General features: G+C 32.6%; 8 protein-coding genes across 8 annotated transcripts; 4 read left to right on the top strand and 4 right to left on the bottom strand.

Moving 5' to 3' along the window:
* Window positions 1-54: 54 nt before the first annotated feature.
* Window positions 55-5,298, bottom strand: ASCRUDRAFT_7706 (uncharacterized protein; the record flags this gene model as incomplete). The annotated part of the gene is made up of 1 exon (XM_020193710.1): window positions 55-5,298. The coding sequence occupies one exon, from the start codon at window positions 5,296-5,298 to the stop codon at window positions 55-57; it is 5,244 nt and encodes a 1,747-aa protein (XP_020047788.1).
* A 372-nt stretch (window positions 5,299-5,670) lies between these two features.
* ASCRUDRAFT_7707 (uncharacterized protein) lies at window positions 5,671-6,648 on the bottom strand (the record flags this gene model as incomplete). Its single annotated transcript, XM_020193715.1, has 1 exon — window positions 5,671-6,648. The coding sequence occupies one exon, from the start codon at window positions 6,646-6,648 to the stop codon at window positions 5,671-5,673; it is 978 nt and encodes a 325-aa protein (XP_020047789.1).
* Window positions 6,649-6,955: 307 nt separating this feature from the next.
* Window positions 6,956-7,501, top strand: MED8 (RNA polymerase II mediator complex subunit MED8; the record flags this gene model as incomplete). Its single annotated transcript, XM_020189418.1, has 1 exon — window positions 6,956-7,501. A coding segment is annotated over one exon (546 nt), but the record flags the coding sequence as incomplete, so codon positions are not given.
* A 351-nt stretch (window positions 7,502-7,852) lies between these two features.
* On the top strand, window positions 7,853-8,908 carry ERG20 (bifunctional (2E,6E)-farnesyl diphosphate synthase/dimethylallyltranstransferase; the record flags this gene model as incomplete). The annotated part of the gene is made up of 1 exon (XM_020190508.1): window positions 7,853-8,908. The coding sequence occupies one exon, from the start codon at window positions 7,853-7,855 to the stop codon at window positions 8,906-8,908; it is 1,056 nt and encodes a 351-aa protein (XP_020047791.1).
* A 212-nt stretch (window positions 8,909-9,120) lies between these two features.
* Window positions 9,121-10,990, bottom strand: RET2 (coatomer subunit delta). The gene has a single exon (XM_020193084.1). The coding sequence runs from the start codon at window positions 10,914-10,916 to the stop codon at window positions 9,219-9,221; it is 1,698 nt and encodes a 565-aa protein (XP_020047792.1). The 5' UTR covers window positions 10,917-10,990; the 3' UTR covers window positions 9,121-9,218.
* Window positions 10,991-11,238: 248 nt separating this feature from the next.
* On the bottom strand, window positions 11,239-12,297 carry ATP12 (ATP synthase complex assembly protein ATP12; the record flags this gene model as incomplete). The annotated part of the gene is made up of 2 exons (XM_020195066.1): window positions 11,239-12,146; window positions 12,231-12,297. The coding sequence occupies 2 exons, from the start codon at window positions 12,295-12,297 to the stop codon at window positions 11,239-11,241; spliced, it is 975 nt and encodes a 324-aa protein (XP_020047793.1).
* Window positions 12,298-13,439: 1,142 nt separating this feature from the next.
* On the top strand, window positions 13,440-14,948 carry TPO5 (Tpo5p; the record flags this gene model as incomplete). The annotated part of the gene is made up of 1 exon (XM_020189593.1): window positions 13,440-14,948. A coding segment is annotated over one exon (1,509 nt), but the record flags the coding sequence as incomplete, so codon positions are not given.
* Window positions 14,949-15,679: 731 nt separating this feature from the next.
* Window positions 15,680-16,264, top strand: YJU2 (mRNA splicing protein YJU2; the record flags this gene model as incomplete). Its single annotated transcript, XM_020189807.1, has 1 exon — window positions 15,680-16,264. A coding segment is annotated over one exon (585 nt), but the record flags the coding sequence as incomplete, so codon positions are not given.
* Between the last annotated feature and the right edge of the window lie 2,637 nt (window positions 16,265-18,901).

An 18,901-nucleotide genomic window follows, 5' to 3' on the forward strand; every position in this document is an offset into this window, starting at 1 on the left:
AAAAGGAACTAAAAACAAAATAAAAAACTAGTTTCAATAATCAAAACCGCAAGTTTACCTTAAAGTGTTTAAAACTTTGAATAAATAATTTGCTTCTTTAGAGTTTTTCAACTCTATCAAATAGTTAAATGAAAATAGAGTCTCCTCAAAAAATTTTTTGTTTTCGCAATCATATAAGTGCTTATCCAGAATAATTAAACAGATCCCTGATTGACCAATTCGTCTAGACTTGGTTCCTCTAATAACAGTATTGATTAAGACCTCACCAGTCTTTATGCAAGTGATTTTTATTTTAAATAATTGAGGTGATGAAAGTGACGCTATATTTAAGACTCCCATAGCAACTGGTTTCCACTTGGATTGATCTTGAGAATTTTTGGTATGTAATCTAATTTTTACGGATCTAACTATATTATGTTGTTCCTTCAATGTAGTTACATCAATTTTTTTGTGATTTTTCTCCATCATTTCTTCTATTTTATCCAAATCACGCAAACTTTCAGGAAAATCCTCATTTTTGAAAGAAGTTGAAAAAGCTGAACTTGAAGGGGTAGAGGTAGGAGTTCTGGCAGAAGGCCCCCACTTCAAGTTGTTTGATGTAGATGCTGTTGAGGTGCTGAGTTCACTGGAATGGATTGCAAAAATTGATTTCAAAGGCTTGAATTTTGCAGAGAGAGCACTTTTATGTCTGCCAATAGGAATCGATTTTTCTGGTAGCGCTATTGAAGCAGATCGGGCACTCTCTTTGGACCCCGAAATATCTGAATGATCTAGTTTAGGTGGTTGAATGTTTCCATTGCCTAAAACATTAGAATTTTCCGAGAGTTCAAAAATCGTGTTATTTCGAGCACACTCGATATTTCGAATAACTGAAGTAAGATTTTTAGGATTTGAACGTATAGAAATAGTAATGGATTTTGATTTTTTAGTTGATTTTGATGTGACGATATGAATATCCATAGGATTTATCGTTTTAATTACCAATGACTTTGATAAAAGAAAAGTATAAATAGGTTTTGAGCTATTAAAATTAAAATTTGGATTATTGTAAAAAAATCCTAAGAAGAACTGTTTTTGAAAAGAAGATACTGTTGTTATCACTTCCTTGTCATCTAATGATTCCCATCTGTTTTCGTTTAAAAAGTAAACATGACATAATGTGTTTAATAGCAATTTGGATTTAAAGAAATTCTCTTCCTCAATTGAAAACAGGTTCTCGGAAAACTGAGAATTAACAGTAGAAGTGTTTGAAAAATGAGTAGATACAGACCTAAATTTTTCATGACCTTTCAAATTTGAGAGAGATGTTTTGATCTTTAATCCTTTCCAATTTTTGGATTTACGAATATTTTCTCTAGGGCTATTGGCGTAATCGTATTCTTTAGTTGCTAAACTTTCAATTGGCGATGAGATGCCCCTATTTTTGAAGGGGAAAGTTTTAATTATTGAAACTTTGTGATTATGTTTATTGAGTAAATTGTTTATTTCTGAAGGTTCTGTTTTTGTTCTTATAATTTTCGGTGTGTTTTTTAATGTATAGCCATTTGATTCCGTTTGGGTTTTTTTCAAATCTGGTTTTAAAATTTCCCTACTATTGAACTCCTTCAGCAATTTTCTTGATGTCTGTTTTTGCTTTTGAGAAATTTTTTCAAATGTGTTATTGAATGTTTGTGAAATGCTCTTGGATCTTTTCTTTCTAGCTTTAAAGATTTTATCATCGTTTTCAAATGGTGAATTTTGGATTTGTATTGATTTATCTTTTGAGTGTTTAAAATCTCTTGGTTCTTTTTTAGAGTTTGAAAGAGTAGCTTTAAGATTATCAAAAGATTTTCTGCATGTTAAACCAAATGCATGAACCATTGATTTTCTATTTTTTTTAGAATCAGTAGGAGTAATTATTGTAGGTTTTAATTTTTCTACTGATTCTTCGATAATTGTAGATTTCAAAAAGTTGGGTGTATCGAAGTCAGAATCATCTTCATTTTCACTTTCCTTAATAGTATTCACTATATCATTTTTTTCCTGATGACGGGTTTCATTAGGACTATAGTTGGTTTCATTTTTTGGAAGAACAGAGCAACTAGAAAGGTTTCTGCTATAACTTAAATGCAATGAATTTGATGATAATCTTCTGCTTCTATGAATATGAATTTCTGACAAGTCTGATGAGCTTTCATACGTTCTATGAGAAATATTCATTGAAGGGGGCGTATCAACAAAAACTGCTGATTGCATTGAATTCCTATTCTTTATAGTTGAGTATGAATTTACAGACATACGATTATGCGTTGTATTTGTTTCTAATGAATTTTTACTATTATTTTCATTTTCAATTTCAATTTCAATTTCAATTTTTTTGGTCACTTCTGAATTACTTGGCTCCCTAGTATTGCTTGACTCCTTAGTATTATTATCATCATTTGTTTTAGAATCTTCTAAAGAGTTTTTAGAGGAAATTTTTTCAAAAGGATCTTTTTTCTTGTTTTTATCATTTAAAGCTTGACTGTAAACAGAATTTCTTTTATTTTTGGGTGGTATTGATATTAATTTCAAACTAGTCTCGCTTAGATTATTGGAAACGCCTTCTTTTGAGGTATTATTGAGAAATATAATGGATCTTCTAATATCTAAAATTTCTGCCTTGCCATTATTTACAAACTCGATATCTTCAATTATGGGTGTTTTAATTATTTGATCATTTTCATTTTCATCATCAGTTGTAATGAAACTGGATGGGCTTGTTCCATTAATACTGCTATCATTATAATTATCAATTGAAGGCAGATATGTGTTCGATTCACTATCTGGAGTGACATTATTTGATGATAAACCTGCTATTTGGGGTTTGTCCAAGTTATTGTCAATATCATTAGATTTCTCATCGATCTTATTAGTATCATTTTTGAGTGATGATAATGTTGATAAATGAGAAGTAAAATTTGGTGTTGATCTTGCTATTCTTAGAGTGTTTATGGCGGATAAAGATCTATCATGATTTGCATGAAGTAAATCATGGTTAATGTTATTATTATTTATATCAATAGATTGATTTTTTTTAGTGTCATTATATTTATATGCGTTATTATTATTATTATTATTATTATTGTTGTTGTTGTTGTTATTATTATTATGATGATGTTTAAAATAATAATGATTGTTGTTATCACGAGTGATAAATGGATCATAGGTTAAACCCAAGCCATCTTGAAACATAAGGTTTTGTTTTGTTTGTTTGTATTTTTGAAAAAAGGATTTTTCAAAATTGAGTTTTTTAAAAGAATTATCGTAATCAAATAAATGGTTAAAAATGTTTAGCCAATTTTTAAACTGAATAGAGTCTGGACAAGATAACTTGATTGATATTTTATTATTTTTATTAAACTCATTTTCGTCATCATATTGATCATTAATCTTTGTATTAATATGATTGTTATTTTTATTTAGGGGTAAATAGTCGATGATGTTTTCAGGTACAGTTAAAGAAATTTGATTAATATCAGGGTTTGAAGTTATTGAGAGAATTTTCAATTCATTTTTTCTGAAGGGAGGGAATAATAAGTTTCTGCCAATAGATTCAACTGAACAAATAGCTAAAGCAGATATTCTATTGTAATCAATTGAGTTGAAATTTAGTGAATTGCTATCATCGCTATCGCTGTTGTTATTTGTGATAATAGCATTGTTATTATTGATTTGCTCATTTGATAACAAAAAGCATTCAATTAGTTTTTTATTTGTTGTATAATCTAGTTTGTGGTAAAATTGAAATTCAAAATAATCTCTTTTGATAATGTTGTTGGTATTGATAAAGGAGGAGCAATTTCTTAGGGTGTAAATATCTCTTACTTGATTAAAATTTAGAATATTTTGATCGAATTTTGAGTTATTTATAGTGATTGGAAACAAGTTATTTTTATTATGGGAGATGTTGTTTATTTGATTTGATAGATTTGGGATCGATATGTTAAAGTTTGCAATTATTTTTTTAATTAGTAATTTATTGTTATTATTTGAGTTTGAATAATTGTTTAAAAAGATGTTATTTGAGTATAGATTTAACAAATTGTTAAAGAATTGAAGCAAGTATTTTAATCTGATGATGGGTTTCTTTTTATAGACAGATTCTTGATTTGATTCTAGAAACTGATGAAAAGAGGAGGAGATGTCTATGTAAGATTTGTAAATGATTGAAATTTTAAGGGACCAAATTGAGATTTGGTAAATTAAAGAGTCTAGGTTGTTATTAATGATCTTGTTATTATTGTTATTATTATTATTATTATTATTATTATTAGTAGTAGTAGTAGTATTGATGTTTATGATGTTGTTTTTTAAATAGATTAGTAATTCATTGTGTAGATTCAATAAGGATTTGACAGAGTTTAGTAATACTTTTTGATCATTAAATAGGTATTTTTGGTTTATGTCATTGATGTTAACGTTATTAGGATTGATATTGTTATCATCGTTGATGTAGTAATACTCGTTATTTAAAAATTTAGAGTCGATTAGATCATCCAAATTGGAGTTTAAAATGATAGAATAGTTTAGTAAATTATCTAGATAGATTAGTTCTGATTTTTTAAAATCGATCAAATAGTTGAGTTTTTCTATGGGGTCAATTTCTATATCATCAATTTGATTTTCATTATTGGAATCAGAGATGGTGTTGTGTTTGGAGTGTTTAGAGTTTTTACTGTTATTATTGGTTAAATCAATAATATCAAATTCATAATCAGAATCAATATCAATATTATCATTGTCAATGTCCATATGAGTATCTTTATCGATGTTATTATTATGATTATTGTCATTTTTAGTTTGATTATCGTCGTTATTACGTTTATTGTGATTACTGTGAATAATTGTATTTTTATCGATATTAATAATTGAAAGCCTTAACTTTGGGCGGCTAGGAGGTAGATTATCGTTAATGAGAGTATTTGAACTATTGAAATTATTTTGAGTATTCTGATTATTTTTGATATTAGTTCGAACATTTTCCAATAAAAACAGGTCTGATTTTCCTAAGGTTGTATCAGAGGAGGAGGTGATATCGTTATTATTATCGTTATTGTTATTGTTATCGTTATTGTTATCATTACGGCCCTTACCGTTTTTGTAAGAATCAGTATCATTATGGGTACTGTTTTTGCTATTGCTAGTATTAAAGTTAGTATCGTTTATATAGTTGAAGTTGGACACTGAACTGGAGTAGGAAATGGAGTCAGATAGAGAGCCTGTATCATTTTTGATTAAATCATTTAAAACCTGTAGAGACAACTTGGATAAGGTCATTTTATAAGCAAAAAAGAGTGAAAAGGAACAGACGAAAAGAACGTGGATTAAAAGCGATAGGCGGAAGATAAAAACAAAAAACAAAAGAAGGGATGGCAAGAAAGCAGACAAAAGAAAAAGAGGGACAAAAGAACGAATGGACTGTGTCTCTGCTGCTTCTGCTGCTTCTGTTGAAACTGCTTCTGCTGCTTCTGCTGAAAAAACAACCTCTCCTCCAAAAACCGGGCTGAAGCGGCCTGAGAGAAAGAGAGCCAGCAGTGCGGGTGCGTGCAGGGGTGCGTTTATGTACGCAGTGCATGCATGTTCCAGCAGCTTCACCCGCAGCACTGGACTGTTTCTGCTTTGCTGCTTTTGCTACTTCTGCTTCCTGCTTCAAACCTCCTCAGGCTCTTCTTCCTCAGAAAGTATATCTCGTGTGTCTAGCTTCTTCATCAGGTTGCTCACGTCTTTCAAGTCCAGCCGGATGTCGTTCATGCTCTGGCATATCGTGTTAAAGTAGTCCTTATTGTACAACAAGTTGAGTTTTTTGATTGATTCCAACTTGATATTATACTCGTCCCAAATCTTTGAGTCGTGCTGGTCATTCTTAATCGAAATGTTCTTATTCAACAACTTAATGGAATTGAGCAAGTTGATCTGATTTCTTTTCAAGTCGTTCAATTTATCTTCGTTGTAGTTGTAGTTATTGAAGTTGACATTGGAATTAGTTGAAATCAACTTGACATCTTCCAACACATCGATTTTATTCCATTCTAAATCTTGCTTATTAGCCAATGGTTTAACCGATGGAATCTTATCGATTAGCAATATTTTATCATTGTTACAATCATTAAGATAATTCTCGTTTAAATATTCATTTCCAGGATAATTATTACTGTTATTATTAATATTATTGATATTATTGATATTATTGATATTATTGATATTACTGATATTATTACTATTATTACTATTATTACTATTATTGTTTGTAAAATTATTGGGTCCTACCATTGTAAAACTTCTAATGTTCGATCGTCTTTTATTTATATTATTATTATTTATTACTTGAGACTGAGAATATGATCTTCTTTTGAAATTAATTATACCATTTTCACTATTTTCATTGTTATCAATATCGCCCATATCATAAATATCATCCATATCATAAATGTTATTATTGATATTGTTAACATTGTTAATATCAATTGGACTACCCATCCTATTATTATTACTCTCCCCAATATCATCATTATCGGTAAAAATTCTTCTTAAGCCTTGTCCATTCTCTTTATTTTTTAATTTGTAGCTCTTATTATCACTAATGCTTTCTCCATTGTATATAATTGGCAATGTGTTCCTTTTCTTCATTGTATTATCTCTTTATGTCAATTCAATTTGCTAAGATATACTCGATTTTATGCTTAAACTAACGCAATCAGTAAATTGCGTCACATGACAACAGAAGAATTTTTATACTAATAATATTATTTTTGATATCAATCCTCTGCTTTATTCTATCGCCTATTTAATCAGCTTTATATCAGAAGAAATGTCAATTTTACAAAAACATTCCAACAGAAACAATGTCAATAACGTAAACAACCCATCTAAACTAAACAACGTAAACACTAACAATATCAATAACATCAATAATCCTCTAATCAGTAGAGAAATCTACAATTATTCTGCTGTGCCTACTGATTCAATAGAAAAATTAAGAAACAATTTAATCCTACTATCAAACTCTTTAAAAAAACTAAAACTAGACCTAATCAAATCAAACAACAACTACTCGCTACCCGACTACAACTCCCTACAAAATCAATACATTGTCATTGTAACCCAATTATCAATTATATCTTCAATCTTATCTGAAAATTCCCACATCTTAAAAAAGACAAACGTTTATCCTCTACCAAACTCAAATCCAATCAAAAATGAACCTCTTTTCAACTCTCTACTAAGAAAAAAACCATTGCCCGAAGTTGAACAGTGGCTAAAGGATTCAGATTCTCTAATCGACAACATCATCAACTACAATACAAACAACTCAAACAACCCAAGTCAAATTGCGAGTCTCAACAACATCAACAACAACAAAGACGACGCCTTTATCCTTTGGTGCTTCAATGAACTCAAAAAAAACGTCAAAAACTACAAGTTCTTCGACGACTTCACTCAGCAAGAGCACCTCTCTGGGCAGGTGGAGGAAATCAAAAAGGCCCACTTCAACGAAGCCAATGACAACATCTCTGCTGTCTCTGCTGTTCCTGCTTCCTCTTCCTCTTCCTCGACCCTCGGATCTCTCGATAAGACAATCCGGTTCATCTACACCGGCGAACTCGACCACTGATACCGGGTAACAGAAGTACGATCGTTTATTTCTCAATCAACCGATTTTCCACACTTCAACTCGAATTCCCAATATAAATATCTCTCCAAATATCTCTTCACCATCAACCTCGCCATCTCAATTCCACCACTTCTTTATTGATTCATTACTTATATTTCAGAGATCTTATATCTTCTATTACACATCTTGTACTTCAACTCACTTACCACTTTTTTTAAAATGAGCAAGGCTGAAAGCAAATCTAAATTTTTGGCTGTTTTCCCCAAAATTGTCAATGAGCTACAATCCATTTTGAAATCCTACAACATGTCTCAAGAGGCAATCGATTGGTTTACAAATAATCTTAATTACAACACCCCTGGCGGTAAACTAAACCGTGGTTTATCTGTTGTCGACACCTACGTTATATTGAAAAACTACACCTCAATTAACGATTTGTCCACTGAAGAGTATGAAAAAGTCGCTATATTAGGTTGGTGTATTGAACTACTTCAAGCTTATTTCTTAGTCGCCGACGACATGATGGATAGCTCAATCACAAGAAGAGGTCAACCTTGCTGGTATAGAGTTGAAAATGTCAATCAAATTGCTATCAATGACTCATTTATGTTAGAGGCTTCAATCTATGTTCTTTTGAAAAATCATTTTAGAAATGATCCCTATTATGTCGATTTAATTGAACTATTTCATGATATCACCTTTAAAACTGAATTGGGTCAATTGTTGGATCTCATCACTGCTCCCGAAGATAACGTTAACTTATCAAACTTTTCTTTGGACAAACATTCTTTCATCGTCATCTATAAAACCGCTTATTACTCGTTTTATTTACCCGTCGCATTAGCAATGTACATGGCAAATGTTTCCAATGAAATTGACTTGAAACAAGCTCATGATATCTTAATTCCCTTGGGTGAATACTTTCAAATTCAAGATGATTTCTTAGATTGCTTTGGCAAACCCGAGGACATAGGCAAAATTGGTACAGATATTCAAGATAATAAATGTTCTTGGATTATCAATACTGCTTTGACTTTAGCCGATAAAGAGCAAAAACAATTATTAGATAACAATTATGGTCAAAAGGATGCAGCCAAAGAAAAAATTTGTAAAGATATTTTCCAAAACTTGAAAATTGATCAAATTTATCATGATTATGAAGAAAAAATTGTTAATGAATTAAAACAAAAGATTTCAAAAGTTGATCAATCAAGAGGCTTTAAATCAGAAGTTTTATCTGTTTTCTTAAATAAAATTTATAAACGTAAGAAATAATCAATTAAAACTTTTGTCTAGCTTACTAGCTTACAACTTTCTAGCTTATTAGCTTAATATTATTTAATTCTCAAATAAGCTGTCTTAATTATCTAACTTTTCGCTCTCTTTTTGTCTCATTTTAATTGATTATATTCTTAGCTTTTAATTCTAGTATATAGATAACGCCTATTTTTAAATAAATAACAAAAAAAAAAGAAAAAAGAAAAAAAAAAAAAATTATGTATAGTTAATATAAAAACAAAGAAATTAAAAGAAGTTGAAAAGAAAAAAAAACATATGAAATAGAATAAAATACCATATTATTTACCTACACAACTACAAAATTATCTGATGAAATAAGACCAATCACATCATATGGTAAGCTTTCTTCTTCGTTATCAATACTAAGAACATCTTGAACTTCAATTTTACCGATTGTTAAGTTTGAATTTTCCAAAACAAATTTAGATTCCATTGGGAACAATGCATCTTCTTCATTAGCTTCAGCAGAAAATTCAATTGTACCTGTTAATTGATCATCATTCTCGCTATCACCATTTGGCGATGATAAAGTCTTTTCAAACAATGCACCAATATCTTCATCGAATTCAAATTTTAATGAGGAATCGTTTTTAGATTCGCCTCTTAAAACAATATCAGAAAAAGTTGGCACATTGATTGTGAATTTTTCAATATTAAAATTATTAATAACTTCATATTCAATTGTTACATCAAAGAACCCAGGATTATTGTTTGAAGCAGTTAGCCAGGTTGTAAAAATGATAGGAATAAAACTATCATTATCAGCTTTACCGACACCTCTCCATCTTAATACGTTTAAAGATTGGTCATTTGATGGGAAGGACTTTGATGAATCCTTCAAAGTGATTAAATTTTGTTTATTGAATTTGTTTCTATCGACATTTGGATGTGTTTTATATTGAATACCGTCATTTTTACCATTAACCTTTACATAAATCATTGAATGAGATAAATCCGAGTTGCTAATGCGTAATTGTAAATCACCTTTAATTTCTGAAGATTGAATTGAACCATCTCTATTGATTTGAGCCGATATTTTTTCATTAACGACAATTAATATGCCGTTGTTTTCATAATCTTGAGGTTGAATTTGAGTTTGATCTATGTAGCTAGTTTTATTATTGGTAATAGTGTTGTTGGTGTTTTTTTCCAAACTAGAAAGAAATTGATGTTGTTGATTTGAAACTGAATTATTTTGTAAAGGCAACAAAGGATTTTGTTCGGGTAATAAAGAATCAATTTGCTGTGATTGTCTTCGTGGATTTTTCGATTTTCCCAATTGCAAACCTTTACCTCTAGGAGCAACTTTTGATTTGGAAGATAAATAAGAAAGAGAATTTGAAGAGGAGTCTAAAGTTGTATTTGAGGTATAAACATTGTGTTGAGATTGTTGAGACTGGGACTGAGAATGGGAGTGTTGAGAGAAATGAGAAGAAAAAGATGGAGGACGATTTTCACGTAAAAAGTTTTCTTTACGTTGGATCTCTTTTGCACGACGTTTACGTTCTTCAGTGGCCTCCAATTCTTTGTTTCTTTCAATAATTTCTTGGATTTTTTCTTCGTGAGAGTCCATTTCAAGATATGTTCTAACTTGAGAGGGTGTTATTATTTCTTTATAACCCAAGATGACAATTTCATCGAAAGCACTTAAGATTTCAAAGGCATTCTCGTAAATTTCTCTTTCGTGAACAGATCTTAGTAATGAGGTAATGGTCTGAGCGAACAAATGTAAGGTATCAATGTCTTGTAAAATGTTTGAGTGTTTATTTGTGATCAAGACAATGTACAATTCTTCCAATGGTTGGTAAACGTATCTGACGGTTTCATTTTCAACAGTAGTGTGCTGGGCTGCGTTTGATTCAGATAATAAAGATGGAAAAGTAGCTAATAATGCAGTAACACGATCTTTTGATAGGCCTTTGAATTGTCTGGATATGATGGCTTTACCGCCACGAGTACATATAGAAGCAGCTAAAACAACCATTTGAAAAGAGGTATCTGGAGAAGTAAACAGGTAAAGAGGTAAAGGCTAATTGGATCAGCTCAACGACTCTGTATTATATCCTGTGGTAATTCAGCTCAGTGCTTGAATTGACAAGTTTCACTTTCAGAGCTGAGAAAAGAGCTGGAAGATCCACCATTGGTCAGCGCTGAGGTAAGCATCCTGCACTCACACAAAGCTGGCTGAGGGTATTTGGTTGGTTCGAGTTTCCAGGAGGAGATTTGTCACCGGGCTATTTATTGCGTTTCTATTTATGATTCTATTTATTATATACAGAGAATCCAGCCGTAAGAATCAGTTGCAGTTAATGGGGAGAGAATGCGACAAGGGCAGCTGAGCTCAAGTTTCTGACAATGTCCACCTTGTCGACATCATGGGTATCCTCGACCTCACCCCATCTGTCTGTTTGGTACACTGTCTCCAACGTGGCGCATCTTGCAATCTGTTCGATGGTGTAGTGCACTTTTTTGTGTAGTGGTTGTTTAAGGTTCTTGAACTGGTCGTTGTTCATGAGTCTGAGCACAGCAACTCCACACAAAAACGACTTGGACAGTAAAGTTGCCTTTTCCAAGGCAACAAATTCCCAGATGTTCAAGTCATCCAAGAAATTCAAAACAGCCTGCCTTGTTTCTTCGGATTGTTGGTTTCCTCTTAACCCATCTTTTTCAACATCCAAATAGTTTAACTTGATTGGACCAGCATTTTGGTTTTGTGAATAATTAGCAAATAGTTCTTCCATACTTTCGATTAATGGTCTATAGGTCTCCTCTTGTTCTTTTCTTAATCCGCCTTCAAACTCTTCAGAAGGGGAAAAGACTAGTAATGTGTCTGTATCTAAATATCTTAGTAAATCGTTTGCAATATCGATTCTTCTGCCTATTTTGGCTTGATCTTCTTTATTGTTTTCAGATTCCGATTTCAGTAAATCAACTGCTCTAGAGACTATACTGGTTAATGGAACTTGATAAGGCTTAACTTTCAAACTTGGTAAAGACTTCCATTCGTTGACCAATAGCAAACCTAAAGTTTTCTTGCTGTGTGGCAATTCAATGGGATTTCCCAAGGGTGTCTTGATGTGTTTATTGTCTAATTTGATGATATACCTTTTGGCATTTCCATTGGTTGGATCAGGGATCTCTTGCATCGACACCTTTTCCCAGAATCTCGTAGCGCTTTTTTCAAGGCGGTTAGTCTCGCTCCTAGCATTGGTCTCTAGTGGTTTCGACTGGTGTTGTTTTGTTGAGTATAGTCTGGTATCAATGCTGATGTTATTAGTAACCCCATACTGGAGCTTACGACAACGAAGTAGACCATGGACAATAGATGGTCTTGGTGCGCTCACTCTTATGCTTCTGCTGAACATTCTGCCTAGCGATGTTGTGTGCAAATACCACTCTCCTCCCTGCTCTCAATATTCTCAACTGTTCAGCGAGTGCAGGATTACTGGTGCACCAGTACCATCGATCCACTAGCTGAAGGATGAGAAGAGAACTTCACTTCGAGTCCTAGGGCTCCTGTCCCGGAGAGTCCACAGCGGTGGGACGACTCAGTGGACACAAACCCAGCAGTGGAGAGAAGCAAAAGCCCATCTCGTAATATCAAAGCCATCAGAGTGTTGATACGCTAATAATTGCCAGTAGAGTTGTCCTTCAAGTAACACACAGCTGCTTCTACAAACACAGATATCACAGCCAATACATTTCTTGGAGATAATAAAGAATACCCATCGCAAAATCAATAGCCAGCAGTGGGCGAGTAGATGCCTTCGTGCCTTAGTGCCCTAAACACCTCGATAAAGTTTCGTGGAAAAGTTCTACAAACTGCCTTGTGCAATTCTCCAAGATGAGGAAGAAGTAGCATTTTGTATTTTACCAAATCTTCCCCAGCCCTCACTCAACAATTTGGTGTTTCAAATACCATGGTCCATGGCCCATTTTTTGCTTTAATTTAAGTGTATTCATTGTAATAAAAAAAGCGTAAACAACTTAAACAACTTAAACAACTTGAATAAAATTACTTTTTCAACTCAAGAATTCAATCCACTCAAGGACTCAATCAGCCTCTTTAATACAGCAAAACTGTTAGCAAAAGTTGATTTTAATATTCTTTAAAGTCAATTATCTTTTATACATAAATATCTCCTTTGATAGATGGTATACTCCACTATATCAAACAATACTGATAATTAACAACTACTCCAATAAAATGCCAAAATATACTGTTCTACAGCAAAATATTGATGAAAATAATAATTCAAATAATAATTCAAATAGCAATATAGATAACACCTTAAATAATACTTTAAATAATAACAATATAAATGATAATAATATAGAAAACCCTTTTATATCACCAAGGTCTTCTCTATCCTCTATTTTATCCTCTCGTTCTTTAAATACTCCCACTACTTCAAATAACAACAACAATAGCAGTAATAATGACAGTCATATAACTTCTCTACCTTTTACTGCACATCTAAACCAAGCTATAGTCGACACATTTTTTCTAACTGATGAACCACAACAAATTGAACACTTTAATTATAAACAAGAATTGAATCGTAAATTAACTTTGCCTTCAATTTTAGGCCTAAGTTTTTCTGTCATGTCAATTCCTTTGGGTATATCAACAACAATGTATACAGGACTAATAGATGGTGGTGCTGTAACAATCTTTTACGGCTGGATAATTGTCTTTCTAATGTCTTTATGTGTTGCAATGTCCCTAGGTGAAATGTCCGGAAAATATCCTTCTGCTGGTGGAATTTATCATTGGTCTTATATTTTTGCAAATTCAAAATATAATCTAATAACATCCTTTTATTGCGGTTGGTTATTATTAATAGGCAATTGGACAATGTGTGTATCAAATTTGTTTTCTGGTGCTCAATTCATTCTATCCATCTTTGGTATCATTGATACAACCTATCATCCTCATTCATTAGTAACTTTATTTGTATTTTTTTTGTTAGTATTAATTTGTGCAATCATTAATCTAAAATTTTCAAAACATTTAGACAGGATTAATAAAGTCTGTATTTACTGGACAATTTATACAGTTTTAATCATTGATATATTGTTAATGATATTTTCACCAAGATTTAATGACTTAAAATCAATTTTCACAAGCTTTGATTCATCAAGATCAGGTTGGCCAGCACCCATCGCATTTATTATTGGATTTCAGCAAGGTGCATACACATTTCAAGGATTCAATTTAATCCCTTCAATGTCTGATGAAGTTAAAGCCCCAGAAAAGAACATAACAAAGGGAATGATTTATTCTGTTATTATTGCAGGTTTGACGGGCATAATTTTCATAATCCCACTATTAACGATCCTACCGGAATTAGCCTTGTTGTTAGATGAAGAGAGTAATATACTACCAATTGAGGTCATATTTAAGATTTCATCAAATTCTTTAATAGTTACATTGCTATTTGTTATATTAATTTGTGGAACTATAATAATCGGTGGAATTGGAGTGTTTACAGTGGCATCAAGATCAGTCTATTCGTTATCAAGAGATAACGGGATTCCCTTCTCTAAATTTTGGAACCAAGTTTCGATAAATAATAACGAGAATGATGAAGAAGGAGATGGTGACTATAGTATAATTCCCAAAAATGGGATTTATTTAACTACTATTATATTGATAGCTAGTGGAATCTTTTCTTTGTTTTCTACATCGGCTTTCAATGCATTTATGGGTTCGGCTATAAATTGCCTAACAGTTTCAAATATTTTGCCAATATTATCGTCGATATTAAATAAACGAGTTAAGCTAAAAGGCAGTTATTTTCGATTAAGATCATTGGGATATATGATTAATGTTTTATCGGTGTTTTGGTCTTTTTTTCTATTAATTGTATTGTCGTGTCCACCAAGGATCCCGGTTAATTTTATTACAATGAACTATACGAGTTTGATATTTGTTTTGACATTGATGTTTATAAGTTTGTTGTATGTTGTATATGGAAAGAACCATTTTCATGGGCCATTAGTAGATGGAAATGGAGATGCGGTTTCAGAAGATAGAAACAGGAGCATGAATATGGATAGAAACAGGTATAATTATATTCAATTGAATAATGGCAATGATAATAATTATATGAATCATAATAGAACACTAAGTATACAAGAACTAGATACGATTCCAGATGATATAAGTGAACTATTTGCAAATTCCTGTATTGAAAACCAGGAGTTTATTAAAGGAAAGAGTGATTTGTTTAAGAAAAACAGAGATTACTCAGGGTCTGGAATCACTATATTAGATAGTGAAGATGAAGAAATCCAAGAAAACAATAAAAAAAATAAAGCTAAAGCCAAAGCTAAAAACAAAAATAGAAACAAAAATAGAAATAAAAATAGAAATAAAGATATTGAAAGTGAGAGTGAGAGTGAGAGTGATATATCATTTGACGAAGAATTTTATGGAGGAAATGAGTTTGATATATTTAAAGACCGTCATAAGACAGGGATTTCTTTATTTTATGAAGATGATTTTATAAACGATAATAAAGATAACAAAGATAATAAGGATAATGAAGAAGAATATATAAAAGTGGATATATAGGAATAAATTAAAGTTTATAGATGGATCGGGGGGGATCCGTTTTGCTGGCGAGTGCTTATGTAATGATTTTTTATGTTTTATTTTTTATTTTGTGCTGGATGACTTATTGTTGTTATCAATATGCTACTACTACTGTTAATAATAATACTAATAATACTAATACTAAAATGTCAGAACGTAAAAGTGTGCAGAAATATTATCCAAAGGACTTTAACCCAGATGAATTCAAGAATATAAGCAAGAAGTTGGGCAAGAAATTGAAAAACAACAACAGTAATGTTCAAACAGTTCGATTGATGGTGCCATTTACCATAAGTTGTTTAAAATGTTCTGAGTTTATTCACAAGGGGAAAAAGTTCAATGCTAAAAAACATGTTACAAATGAAAGATATTTAAACATCAAGATCTATCAGCTATGTATTAGATGTCCTCGATGTAATAATGAAATCAAGTACAAGACAGATCCTAAAAGTGGTGATTATATAATGGAAGTGGGGGGCAAGAGAAATTATGTCCCACAGAACAACAAGACAGAGGTGTATAAAGATGAGACCTTGGAAGAAACATTGGATCGATTGGAGAAAGAAGAAAAAGAGGAAAACGAAAGACTCATGAGCAAAGAGAAGAACGGGATGAAAAACGACAGTGCAATTGAAAGATTGGAAAACAAAATCAGAGAAAACGAAAAAAACCAGCGAGCACAGGAGGAGTTGAGCTCCATTTTGCAGCGGAACGCAGCGGCAGAGACGCAGCTTCAGGAAAGCAGCAAAAACAGCAAAAACAACACAATCAGCACTGGAGCCAGCAATGTGGGTGAGCAGTCGGAAAGGCTGGGAGAGCACGAGGACGAGCTTATCCGGGAGCTATTCCGGCAGCGCCAAAGCGGGCTTAGCATAATCGGCGGAACCGGCGCAGAGCCTGAGCAAGCAGAGCGAAGACGTGTGCGCAAAACCATCGTACTCAAACGAAAGCGGGTTAACATGTTGGGCGTGCGGAAACGAACGTAGCCGCGGGCACACGCGGGCATGGACCATGGTAGCCAATGAACAACGATCCCGCCAAGGTGGTACAGAGATGCTAACCGCCCCTGGCACGTGTGATTGGCGTTTTGGTTTGAAGCGCGAATTTGGATTTGAGAAGGTGAAAAAAACCACAGAAGTGGGCTTCGATGTAAAGGCAGCAGAAGCAGCAGAAGCACCGACGACAGCAGAAGCAACAGCAAAGGCAGCAGTGGAAGAAGAAAGGTCTGGCTAATCACTGCTCTCGTCTTTTTTGTTTCTTTCCCTATTCCACTCTTCTTTTCCAGCTGCTATTACGCACTGTTGGAATAATCTTACTTCTGTCTCATACAATTTTTTTAATCTCATTTAAACTCTTTTTATTTTCACGTAAAACTTTCCATTCTCTCTTTATTTTACTTTTGTTCTATTTTATTTTATTTCAATCTCATTTACTTCTCATTTAGAACTCATTTAGAACTCATTTAAAACTCATTTAAAACTCATTTAAAACTCATTTATTACTCATTTATTACTCATTTACTTCTCAACTTTTCATTTGCTTCTCATTTACATCTCATTGTTACTGATCTGTTATTATTCTCATTGCATTTTTCATTCTCTGCTGTTTCAAAATGAATTATGATTACGATAAATCGTTTCTTTCAATGAAACCACCAAATCCTTCCAATTCTTCTCTGGTTACTTATTCTCCAACTTTAGACCCTAAAAGAGGTTATGTTGCTCCTCCTGACTACCACCTATCTTCTGCTTCCACTCTTTCTTTAGATTCAACGTCGATGTCCATGTCCCATTCAAATTCAATCTACTCTTCTTCCCATCCTTCTTCCAATTCAATTAGACCAGCCCCCAAGCCTCCATCCAATAATAATACAATCCCGGATTCATTCTCCAATTCGACCTTAAATTCCACTTTAAATCTTTCTCATTCTCACTCTGCTTCTTCCTCTTCACTCTCAAATTCAAATTCAAACTCAAATTCAAATTCAAACTCGGATTCAAATTCAAAACAGAACTCCTACAATTCAACCACAACTACTTTCTCAAATATCATTTTAAAAAGCAACTCAAATTTAAAATTCACTCAAAACATCTCTTCTTCTTCAAATACAAACATCAATTCTACCTCGAATGACTCAAATATAATAAACATCAACACAAATAACAATCTCGACTTATCTTTAGGTTCAATCGCCAATATGCCAATGACCCCAATAAATGCCCAAACAATAAATCTAAAACCCCTAACCTCCTCCATAATCCACCAGGGCTATATCTATTTAAAAGAAGATGGTCTCCTTTTCGCTAAATGGTCAAAGAAATTCCTTATCCTCACCCGCAAAGACTTGATCTTTTACAAAATCACAAAAAATGCTTCAAACAATAGCATCATAAGCATAACCAACGTTTCAAACCCTGATCTAAACCACAACGATGGTACAATCGATGGTATCGATTACTTCAATAACGACAATTTAATCCTATTTCAAATTAAAGTTTACCACCTCAAAAATATAATCAAATCAAATTCAAAACTGAATTCAATTCAATTATTTTACGATTATCTTGTCAGCTCTGATCTGTTCTCAAACTCAAACAACAACTCCAACAATAACAACAACAACAACAATTTATCAATAGTCGAAAAATCACTTTTTTTCTCCTGTAAATCGGCCTCGGAAATTACCAAATGGCTTGACGTTCTTAAAAATGCAAACAAAAAACCCGAAATTACTCATATACCCTCATCTCTTAATACGCCACCAATCCTATCAAAGAAATCAAATAACAATCTTAACAACTTTAACAACTTCAACAATACCCCAAACGCCAGCTCGAACTCTTACTCTTACTCTAACCCTAACTCTAACGCTAATGCTAACGCCAACAATTCAAATTTAAATACTCCCAGAGGTATATCAACTCCTTCTCAAATCAATGGCACCTATGAACCAAATAAATCTTCAATTGGTGTGTCTGGTCCAACTAACTTTACTCATAAAGTTCATGTCGGTTTTGATCCTGTCAGTGGAAAAATCATTGGCCTCCCCGAAGTTTGGAAAAATTTATTAAAATCTTCAAAGATCACTGAAGAAGATCTATCAAATGATCCAACAGCTGTCATAGAAGCTCTAGAATTCTTCACTGATAATACTTCAGAAAATGAAAATGATCAAGAAAAGAATAACTTTCCCATTTCTAATAAATTATCAAATTTAAACATTTCTTCTTCTTCCTCTTCTCCCACTCCTGCTCCTTCTCCTCCTTCTCCTGCTCCTTCTCCATCTCAAGGCTTAAATAAAAAATTAGATGACTGGTCAAAACAATCTTCTCCAATTCAATCTCTTCGCTCTCAAAAATCAAAACAAT

Source organism: Ascoidea rubescens (assembly GCF_001661345.1).
Source record: "Ascoidea rubescens DSM 1968 unplaced genomic scaffold ASCRUscaffold_5, whole genome shotgun sequence".
Lineage (NCBI taxonomy): Eukaryota > Fungi > Ascomycota > Saccharomycetes > Ascoideales > Ascoideaceae > Ascoidea > Ascoidea rubescens.